Here is an 11344-nt window from a genome sequence, read left to right on the forward strand (position 1 = left end):
AATTTTTATAATGTTGGCATTCATCTGGTCTAGGAGGTAGATCTGAGTGTACTTTTGGTGTCTAAACATCTAGCAAAGCACAGGACTGTATAATATAGGAGAAAAAGTAGCAAAGTAAATAATCCCCCTACTACCATGAGACCTTGACTCTGTCCCTTCCCACGCTATCATACTGATTTTACAGGTTATGTTGTAAAAATGAAAAGGAACAGAAATTGAGAGAAGATTGCATAAAGCTTCATTGGGATTTCTTTGCAAATGTTTAAGTCTTAATCAAAAATACATACCTCTAAGACAGGTTTGAGGCATTGTAGTACAAAATAGTACCTTAGCTTGTTTTGCTTCCAGCTCTTCTACTGCTTGATAATTATTAAATCTCCCAAGTGGCTGTTGGCCAGGGAATAGCACGTATAAAGGTCCAGCAGTAGAAAAAGCAAAATGGGGTTGGCCTAATTTGAAAAGATACATACACTCCAGTGTTCACAGAAGCTATCTGCAATAGCCAAGACATAGAAACAACCCAAGGGCCCATCAACACGTGATTGGTATAAGAAGATGTGGTGTACATGTGTGTACACACACACACACACACACACACAATGGAATACTACTTGGCCATAAAAAAGAATGAAATATTGCTACTTGTGGCAACATGGATGGATATAATATCAAATATTATATGATGTCACTTGTATGTGGAATCTAAAAAAATAATACAAATGAATCTATATACAAAACAGAAACAGGCTCATAGACATAGAAAACAAACTTACGGTTACCAAGGCGGATAAATTAGGAGTATGGGATTAACAGACACAAATTACAATGTATAAAATAGATAAGCAATGAGGATTTACTGTACAGCACAGGGAACTATATTTAATATCTTATAATAACCTATAATGGAAAATATACATATATATATGACTGAATCATTTTGCTATACACTTGAAGTTAACACAATATTGTCAATCAATTATATTTCAATTTTTTAAAAATGGGGTTGGGAAACTGGGAGAGATTCAGAGTGGCTGAAACTCAGACTATAAAGTGAGGGAGTAGAAAGATGTAAAAATGGAAAGAATAGCAAGGCCAAATCAGGAGGAGCCTTGTTAAGGAATGTTTGATTCAAACTAAGGGCAGCAGAAAGTCACTGAAAGACTTTAAACAGGGGAGAGAAATGGTCAGCTTTGCATTTCAGAAATCTTGTTTCAATTACTACATAGATAATAGACTGAGAGGGAGGAGAGGAAGAAGAGTTAGGAGGCTGTTATAATAACCCAAGCAAGGGAAGATGGTGGCTTAGACTGCAGTGGTAGCAGTGGGATTAGAGAGGAGTGGACAGGTTCAATAAATAACTCAGTAAGTAAAATCACCAGGGCTCAGCAATGGGCACACATGGAACGTGAGGGAAAGAGAAGAGTCAAGGATGATCTTGAGATTTCTGGCACGGTGATGGGTGGTGATGGTTACTATACACTAAGAGAAACACAGGATAGTGGGCATGAGGCAATATGATTCAGTTTGGAACATGTTGTGTTGGAGATGACCACGTGATACCCAAGTAGTTGACAGGTCTGAGCTGGAGATATAAATGCTTATAGCGTTAATAATAAGGTACTCATTACCATACAGACCATAACTGAAACCATGGGAAATGCAATATTATTCAGGGAAAATGTATAATCCAACCCACAAGGTCAGGGCAGGAGTCTGTGAAAAGGCAACAATACCTTAATACCTTACTATTACTGTTGACACTTCACAGTTTACAGAGGGCATCGCACCCTGAACTAGGTTAGGTCGGTGTCTTGGAATATAAGTGAAATACAAATTCATCCCTGTAGGAAAAGTGACCCCCCACTGGCCCAACCATAACAAGCGGATCAGAGGTCTAACAACCCATCACAGCCTGAGAGCATCGTAAGGTGCGGATTCTAATACCATAACACTCACCTGTGGACAAGGCCTCCTCCCGAACCTCAACCTCACTGGGCTGATGAATATTCCAGGATGTTTTGGGAAGTGAAGAGATTTCCTCAGGCGATGCTAATTTCACCATATCCATGTGATTGCTCTGGAACTGGTACCGTGGGATAAAGCAGGTTTTGCCTTGTTGGAAAATGTCCTTGATGATCTCTTCTGTTTCAATTTCATCTTGCATGCTCAGAAAGATGGAGATTCTTTTGGACTTTTGATATTGACTATGGGTAAACACCTAAATGGGAAACGATGGTGGTTATAATTTCCAAGGTTATACTTTTAAAAACTAGTGGCTCCCCTTAACAGTTTTAACGCTTTCTCCCTTTTCTCTCAGCCTTCTCCAACCTCTTTATCCAAAAACAAACAAACAAAAACAGCAGACTAGTATATAACAGGTCAAATAATACGCATCCTGAAGCCTGACTTGAACTTCTGGACCCAACACTTACTTCTCTGATCCCTTTACACTTCTCTGGCACACCTACTCTGGAAGTGTGACAATTCATTAAAAAGTCACTGTGAGGGGCTTCCCTGGTGGCGCAGTGGTTGAGAGTCCGCCTGCCGATGCAGGGGACACGGGTTCGTGCCCCCGTCCGGGAAGATCCCACATGCCGCGGAGCGGCTGGGCCCGTGAGCCATGGCCGCTGAGCCTGCGCGTCCGGAGCCTGTGCTCCGCAAAGGGAGAGGCCACAGCAGTGAGAGGCCCGCGTACAGCACAAAAAAAAAAAAAAAAAAAGTCACTGTGAGGCCCTGCTGTCTACATCAGGAATTCCAAGCTTGAACCCCATCTACCCGTTCTAGCAGACTTCAATCCTGTCACCCACTTCCCCGAGTCTCTTCTTTATTTTAACTCTGAAGCTCTCACAAGCTTCTTTACTCCCTGGATGGTCAGCCTTCTCTCCTGCCAAATTCTACCCATTTAAGCCCAACTCAAGGCCTAACTTTTCCTGACTCCTAGAGAACCCTTACTATGTTTAGAGTCACTATACAACCTAACAATTATGTGTTGTCATAATTTGATTATTAATTGTTTGGTGTGCCCTAAATGTAGCATCCTGGCCAGTCTGTAAACTCCCTGTGGCGGACAACATGCCATACAGTTCTCTTAGCTCTACCCACCTCCGTCGCATCTGCTATAAGCTCTTCCGTTCAAATGAATGTTAAAATGTTCACAAAGACGGAAGGTAGGGGGATCCTGGAGAGGCAAAGACCCTCTAAGAGCAAGTGCCATGTTGTAAAGAAGGTGCACCTGGGGGAAAGCATCCCTTTGTGCTCAGTTTAATTAATTAATTAATTAATTTTTTGGCCGTACTGGCGTGCGTGATCTTAGTTCCCCGCCTAGGGATTGGACCCGTGACCCCTGCAGTGGAAGCACGGAGTCTTAACCACTGGACCGCCATGGAAAGTACTCCCTTTGTACTCAGGTTAATCATTCATGAGGCAGAAGAAACGGGCTGAGCTTTGCTCACATTAGAAATTTTAATAATCTCAGAACTTCCCCAGTCTCAGAAGTTAGCTCTTAGTCCCCTTTTTTGTTTTCTTCCTCTTCTGTTCTTCCCCGTTCTCCGAGCTAAGAAGGAAAAGTTACTGCAGAAGTGACTTATAGGGCTTTCCTGGTGGTGCAGTGGTTAAGAATCCACCTGCCAATGCAGGGGATACGGGTTCGAGCCCTGGTCCAGGAAGATCCCACATGCCACAGAGCAACTAAGCCTGTGCACCACAACTACTGAGCCTGCGCTCTAGAGCCCGCGAGCCACAACAACTGAGCCCATGTGCCACAACTACTGAAGCCCGTGTGCCTAGAGCCTGTGCTCCGCAATAAGAGAAGCCACCACAATGAGAAGCTGACGCACCACAACAAAGAGTAGCCCCAGCTCGCCACAACTAGAGAAAGCCTGCATGCAGCAACGAAGACCCAACGCAGCCAAAAATAAATAAATAAATTTATTTTTTTAAGTGACATAAATACGAGTGCCAGAAAGACACAGGCACAGAAAGTCAAGTTATTCCTAATAAAAAGGGACACAGAAGTTAAGTAAATAGAGCACACCAAACCAGTGCTAATGAAGGAAGTTAACTCTACCTTTCCAAGCAGTTACATAGCTATTATCAGGCCTGAAGTGGGCAAAGCAAATGGAACTGTGAAACCCAGACGTTGGGCAGATCTGAGGCTTTTGGCGCCCAAGTACTTTCTGGGAAAGTTAAATGTCTATCTTGTTCTGTTTAAAGCAGAAAACAGTAAATCAGAAGCTGAATAAGCAGTAATAAACATCAGTTAAAATTCAGTGTGAGACTATGTATACACACTTATCTTTCTTTCTTCCTCAAATCTCACTTATATGACAGTAGAAAAGCACACAAAAAAGAAAGCCATGATAGCCCTGATAACAAGAGGATAGAGATTTGACTAGTTTCTGCAAGACAGAGTGGATGGGACAGTATTTACAGACAAAAGAGTAGCAGATCACAACACTTGGGGAACATGGGTGTAGGTCAGACAGAATCCATTCTTCCCATGGAATTCCAAAGTGACTAAAAAAGTAAAGGAAATCCCCATTAGCTATCACACCTTCCTTCATAAATATGTACAGACAGTAATGGTTCATCAAACATTTTAGAAAGCCAAAACACAAATTAGAAGGATTTTTTAAAAGGGGAATTGATACAGCCACTATGGAGAAGAGTACCTTAAAAAACTAAAAACAGAACTACTATATGATCTAGCAGTCCCACTCCTGGGCATATACCCAGAGAAAACCATAATTCAAAAAGACACATGTACCCCAATGTTCATTGTAGCACTATTTACAAGAGCAGGACATGGAAGCAACCTAAATGTCCATCAACAGAGGAATGGATAAAGAAAATGTGGTACATATATACAATGGAATATTACTCAACCGTAAAAAGGAACGAAATTGTGCCATTTGCAGAGACGTGGATGGACCTAGAGACTATCATACAAAGTAAGGCAAAAAGAGAAAAACAAATTAATGCATATATGTGGAATCTATAAAAATGGTGCAGATGAACTTATTTGCAAAGCAGAAACAGAGACACAGATGTAGAGAACAAACATATGGATACCAAGGGGGAAAGGGGGAGGGGGTGGGAGGAATTGGGAGATTGGGGTTGACATATATACACTACTATGTATGCAACAGATAACTAAGGAGAACCTACTATATAGCACAGGGAACTTTACTCAGTGCTCTGTGGTGACCTAAATGGGAAGGAAATCCAAAAAAGAGGATATATGTATAAGCATGGCTGATTCACTTTGCTGTACAGCAGAAACTGACACAGCAGTGTAAAGCAACTATACTCCAATATAAATAAATAAATAAATAAATGAAAATAAAAGAAGAGGTGGGTGGAGTGATCCAGCAGGAAAGTGAGATCATTATAATTCAGAGAACATGGATTTTTAAAAATTCTAATTAGTTTTCTCAGACAAGTTCAAGAAGATAGATGCATCTATAAAACAACAACAGGCTGCTTTGGAAAGAAAGCAATCGGAGAATTAAAAAATACCTGGAAATTAAAATTAACATTACCAAAATTAAAACAATTCAGGAGAAAGCCTCAAGTAGGGGAAAAAGACAAAGACGTGGGGAAAATAAGAAAAAATATTAAGAGACATAGAAGATCAATCTAGGATTTTTACTATTTGATTAACAGGAATTGCAGAAAGGAAAAGAAGTAATCAAAGACATAATAGGTAAAGATACCAGTCTTCAGATTGAATGGAGGTCATGGACGCTGAGCAGAACAAGGAAAAATAATTTTAAACTTGAAATTCAAACTCTCAATCAGGTAAAAACATTTCCTAATGTATAAAGTATTAAAGAGTTTACCCTCATAGATATTTTCTCCCCAAAAGTTACTTGAGAATACAATCTAATAAGATAACAACAACAACAAAAGGGGCTTCCCTGGTGGCTCAGTGGTTAAGAATCTGCCTGCCAATGCAGCGGACACAGGTTCGAGCCCTGGTCCGGGAAAATCCCACATGCCGCAGAGCAACTAAGCCCATGCGCACAGCTACTGAGCCTGAGCTCTAGAGCTCGCGAGCCACAACTACTGAAGTCCATGCGCCTAGAGCCTGTGCTCTGAAACAAGAGAAGCCCCCACAATGAGAAGCCCGTGCACCCCAACAAAGAGTAGCCCCCGCTCACCACAACTAGATAAAGCCTGCACGCAGCAACGAAGACCCAATGCAGCCAAAAATAAAGAAAGAAAATAAAGAAAAAGAAGAAGGAAGGAAGAGGTCTAAGAGAGAAGATACTGGATTCAAAAAACAGCCCTAACTTAAAAGCAGAGAAAGAGGAACCCCAGGGCAATGGCTATAGCACAGACTCAAAGTCAACCAGACCAGAGGGAGCAGTGGACTAGAGTGCTTTCAAGAAGAAAGTGGATTTATTTTAACAAACAAAATGAAAAAGAATCTATTGATAAGGCATATTCTTATTTTGCCAAAAAGGAAAAACAAAGGCAATCGGAAACTTGAACAGAGAGCTAAATTAGAAATTTATACTCCAAATAGGAAAATTAAGAATGCCATAATTTCGAGCAATTATAAAGCATAAGAAAAAAGAAAGTATTTGATATTAACACTTGATATATTCCCCTCCTAGCCACACACGTCTAGTGACATTGAATTGTATATCCTTTTCTTACATATTCAATGATACAATTTGGTTCTGTAGTGAACACTATATATATAACCACAATACTGTAAATACTATTTACTTGAATTTCAAGTTTGGAAATCAGGCACAGAAAATGCTCAGTAGACTCATTACAGTTACAGAACAGAGCACAAATATTATAAAAACTTGGCAATGTAAATATAACGATAAAGGTGTCACAAATTGGCAGATAGAATGGAAAACAAAATGAGTACTTGGCACTAATTTCCTCAACTTATTTGTTGAGGAGTCAAGATATGGCATAAAGTATAATTTCTTTACCATACATTACTTTTCTGATAAACTTGTAAATTATTAAAAAAGTGCTGTGTCAATAAGAATAAATTTGCCTTTTTTTTAATTATTGGGAGAAAGGCATCATTTAATACCTTTACTGTATTGAACATGTACTATGGCAAAACATTGTTCTAGTCCCAGTATGTTGATATTTTGGGCCTTGATCCATTGGTTGGTCATGAAGTCAACAGTGGGTTACAATCAGCAAATGAAATAGAAAATATTAAAGTTCGTTGTATATAGTAAGAGTTGTCAAACACCTGGTTGTGAAACAGATTTCTTATATGAGTACATTTATTTGTATGGAGTAAAATGTGTTTATTACTGGGAGTCATGGGTCTGCTTTTGAATTTTTCTCTCTCTGATGCCAGCTCTCAGTTGTCAATCTACTGGTATCAGTGGTTCTGTCTCTATATGGCTACTATTCCCACCTGGAGTTTTTTTTAATTCTAATCTACTATAGACAAACCAAACTGAACTCATCTTTATTGTCCCCATGCCCCTCCAAAATCTGCTCCAACTCTTACCTTCCTTGTGCCTAGTAATGTTCAAAACCCTTTATCCACAGCTCTAAAGTTTGGAATCATAGGTGGCTCCCCTTTTCCAGTACTCTCTCTTCTCCATCCAGTTAATTGCCAAGTCCCGCTGATTCTCACTACATAGTCTCCCATTCACCTGCTTTTTCCCCTCACCTTCACTGCCCATGCCCTCGTTTACATCTTTATTACCTCTCACCCAAATTATCACAACAGCCCCTTACTGGTCTCCATGTATTTTTTTCTCATTCTTCCACCCCCAACCCATTTTCCAAAAATGCTGCCAATATTCTCTTCCTAAACGATATATCAAAAATATGTGAAGCACTCAATGCATCCCTTAACACACTGCTTTAACCTTCACAAGACGTCTTCAAGGATGACATTCTCCTTTCACAGATAAGGAACCAGAGGCTCAGAAAGATTAGAGGACTTGTCCAAGGCCATATGCAGCTAAAACACAGTGGAGCCAGATTAAATCCAGAGCTAAAGAGCTCCAAAACCCATGTTAAATTGTCTTTCCTTCTCTTGCCAAAATATTCCTGCACATGTTCACCCACCCTATCTTCCCTTCACCTGACAAAATTCATCTTGTACTACAAAATATTTCTCAAACTTCTCCCTATAGAAAGCAAGCCTTCTGATTCCCCCTCCCCTAAGCTAGGTTTCTACAGCTTTGGTGTTTACCTTTACCCTGTATCTCAAAGCACTGCAATTCTTTATTCACATGTCTGTTTCCTCTTGAAGACTCTCTGCTCCTTCAGAGTAACAATTCTACCCTAATATTTATTTATTTGGCTGTGCTGGGTCTTTAGTTGCAGCATGTGGGATCTTTTAGTTGCGGCATACGGGCTCTTAGTTGCAGCATGCAGGATCTAGTTCCCTGACCAGTGATCGAACCCGGGCCCCCTGCATTGGGAGCACAGAGTCTTAACCACTGGACCACGAGGGAAGTCCAATAAGCCTATCTTTTTCATTCCTACAACCCACTACATAGCAAAGTATGGCCCACAGTATGAGTTCAATATATGTGAATTAATTCGCTAAACTTTAAGCACCTAGAGAGTAAGGATAAGATCCTATACTTCTCTACATCTACTAAAGCAACTAATGCCTTCCTCATATAGCTAAAAGTACTGAGTTTGAATAAATAAGCTAACATCTGCATAGATCCCCTCCCGCACACCTATGTATATGGAGAGGGGAATGAAATGCTTGTATTTGCTTTACTGCTTTAACCCATAGGAACCTTGAATTTGAGAAACTAATGGATGATAGACTAGTGAAGGATAATTAAGAAATTCTTACGGCATATCTAATTTCAAGGGACATCAAGGAAAAGAACTCCCATGCTAATTTCCGAATATAACATTGGTATCTATGTCAGAGACAGGATGCTGGGGAAGAGGGATCATTAGTTTGACTTAGAATTACTAACATTTACTTATTCACGGGACATCAATTTTTTTTCCTTCGTGCGTCCAACAAAAACCAGTCTCCCAGACACGTGCCTTCCGGACAGGATCTGTCCGCCATTTTACCGATACGAAAACTGGCATTACATGAACGTGTATTATACTACAAGGTAGTATATAACAAGTCAGTGTGCGAAAGTAACAAAATCGAGGTATTATAACCAACAGGCACGAAACTGGACTCATTCCTCTAATTTCTCTCTTCTGCTTCCTATCTTCTTGGGCAGCCTAAGTATGAGAATCAGGTCTTTCATTAATTCAAAAAAGCATTTAATGTTCACCTACTGAGTGATGAGAAGGCTAGGCCCTGAGGCTACGGAGACAGGGCTCTGCCCTCCACAGGCTCAGTGAAGGGCTTCCATCCTTGAGCATCTCTGCACCCCATTTTGGGCTCCCTCGTCTGAAGTAATTGCATCTTTCTCTGTTCATTTTACTGCTATGACTGGATTCTAATTTTTTTTTTTTTTTTTTTTTTTGGTCGCGCTGCGTGGCATGTGCGATCGACCAGGGAGCCAACCCGCGCCCCCTGCAGCGGGAGCGCTGAGTCCTAACCACCGGACCGCCGGGTGGAAGTCCCCTGTAATTCATTAAGACTCTAAGACTCACTGAAGCCACACTGGCGCTCAGGTGTCCGCCCGTCTCCCCCTCCAGATCTTTCTGCTCTCACGCTGCTCTTACCTCAGCAGTCTGTCACCCACTTCCATCCTCTCCCTCACAAACCCCATAACTCTCCACGGCGCGAACACTGAACCCAACAGCGTTCCAACACCCACAACTGGACTTGCGCGCGCTGAGGGGAACACTGCGCGCCCTCAGAGGAACACTGCGCGCCCTCAGAGGAACACTGCGCGCCCTCAGAGGACGTGCGCGCGCCGGGCGGCCGTGCGCGCGCCGGGCGGCCGTGCGCGCGCCGGAGGCTTGCGCCTGCGCAGATCCGCAGGCCTGGAGGCTTCCGGGTCCGGCGTTACAGCGGCTGTTGTCGCGTTCTCCCACCTTCTGGGCCAAGAGGCGGGACTGGCGCAGCCGCTCCTCGGCGCTCAGCGCCCGCAGACGCCGCTTCAGCTCGGCCCGCAGGCTCCGCTTGGCGCTGCTCACGGTCGCCGCCGCCATCTCGCGGGTGCGATCCGGGTCCCGTCCGCAGGCCGCTGGGTCCGCTGGCCTCCCGCTTCCGGGTCGCCGGGCGCACCACGCCTCCCGCCCTTGGTACCCGAACTACGTGCAGCCTTCGCGGTCAATGTACGCCCCTCCCCCAGCAAGTCGAGGGCAGCCGTGACAGATCTGCACGCCTGACCTCCCTGGGCCGGCGGTACTACTGCAAGGAGTTATATAAAGACTCAGGATTCCCTGGGTGCCACGTGTGGTGTAGTACTGGGGCTCTCTGGGGCCTGAAAAGGCAAAGGCAGGCCGAATAGAGAAATTTACATGATACACAGACCTGTTAGCTAAAGGGAAGATGACTTTTTTTTGTCTGTAATAATGCCTTCCTCTTTTTCTTTTCCAGTAGCTGGGAGGGAGCTGGTTTACTGCCGATGGTCGGGACAGATGCTTGATGAAGCAAGTGATTTTCTCTTACTATCAGCATGTCTCTTCTGTTCACCTCTGGAGAACTCAGGACTGAAAGTTAGTTCATTACAGGCTCAAGGTCCAACAATATTTTCACTGTAGAATAACTGGAACTTGCTCCTACTATAAAAGTTCTGTTTCGGGACTTCCCTGGCGGTCCAGTGGTTAAGACAACGCTTCCAAAGCAGGGGGTGCGGGTTCATCCCTGGTGGGGGAACTGAGACCCCACATGCCGCATGGCCAAAAAAATAAAATGAAATTTAAAAAAAAAAGAAAGTTCTATTCCTTCAGAAACTGAAGACTTGAGGAAGTGGAGACACCAAGAATTTTTTTCTCTTGCAGGGCATGTGACCTGGATTGGGAGGAGAGAGGATAGTAGCTCAAGGGAATAACTAGGCGTGGAGAAAGGCTCAGTAATCTGATGAAAAGGTGAGAAAGTTAATAATTCGGTGGGTAAAGAAAATAAACTGAAATTGTTGGAAGTTTAGAGAAAATAAGCAGTGTGGTACTGCCACTTGAATATACAGTGTGGTACTGCCACTTGAATATACAGTGGACCAGTGGAATAGGATAGAAAGAACAGAAGGAGACATAGAACAGACTTACTAGCCTCCATAATCACATAAGCCAATTCTTTATATTCTCTTTATAGATAGATATTGTCTATTTGTTCTGTATCAATACATACATATATATATATATACACACGCATACACATATATCAGGAAATAATATTAATAGGAGATATATTATCAGGTATATATAATAAGATATAAGATATATATCCTACTGGTTCAGT

The 11344-nt window shown here is 42.3% G+C and overlaps 1 protein-coding gene across 19 annotated transcripts in view; it reads right to left on the reverse strand.

Annotated features, from left to right (window-relative positions):
• Positions 1-10273, reverse strand: part of MTHFS (methenyltetrahydrofolate synthetase) — a 278936-nt gene extending 268663 nt beyond the window's left edge. For 17 of the 19 annotated variants that reach the window (XR_009562830.1, XR_009562829.1, XR_009562831.1 and 14 more), the window contains exons 1-2: positions 9976-10273; positions 1957-2218 (exon numbers count right to left, since the gene is read on the reverse strand). Coding sequence is in view for 3 of the 19 variants with exons in the window: in XM_060293744.1 (XP_060149727.1) it covers positions 1957-2218; positions 9976-10092 (379 nt within the window). In the remaining 16 variants the exon portion in view is untranslated. Of the gene's footprint in view, positions 1-1956; positions 2219-9660; positions 9797-9975 lie in introns of those variants that run through there. The other 2 variants (XR_011377218.1, XM_030878447.3) reach the window with 2 other exon arrangements.
• Positions 10274-11344: the final 1071 nt, after the last annotated feature.

This window comes from Globicephala melas, chromosome 2, assembly GCF_963455315.2.
Source record: "Globicephala melas chromosome 2, mGloMel1.2, whole genome shotgun sequence".
Lineage (NCBI taxonomy): Eukaryota > Metazoa > Chordata > Mammalia > Artiodactyla > Delphinidae > Globicephala > Globicephala melas.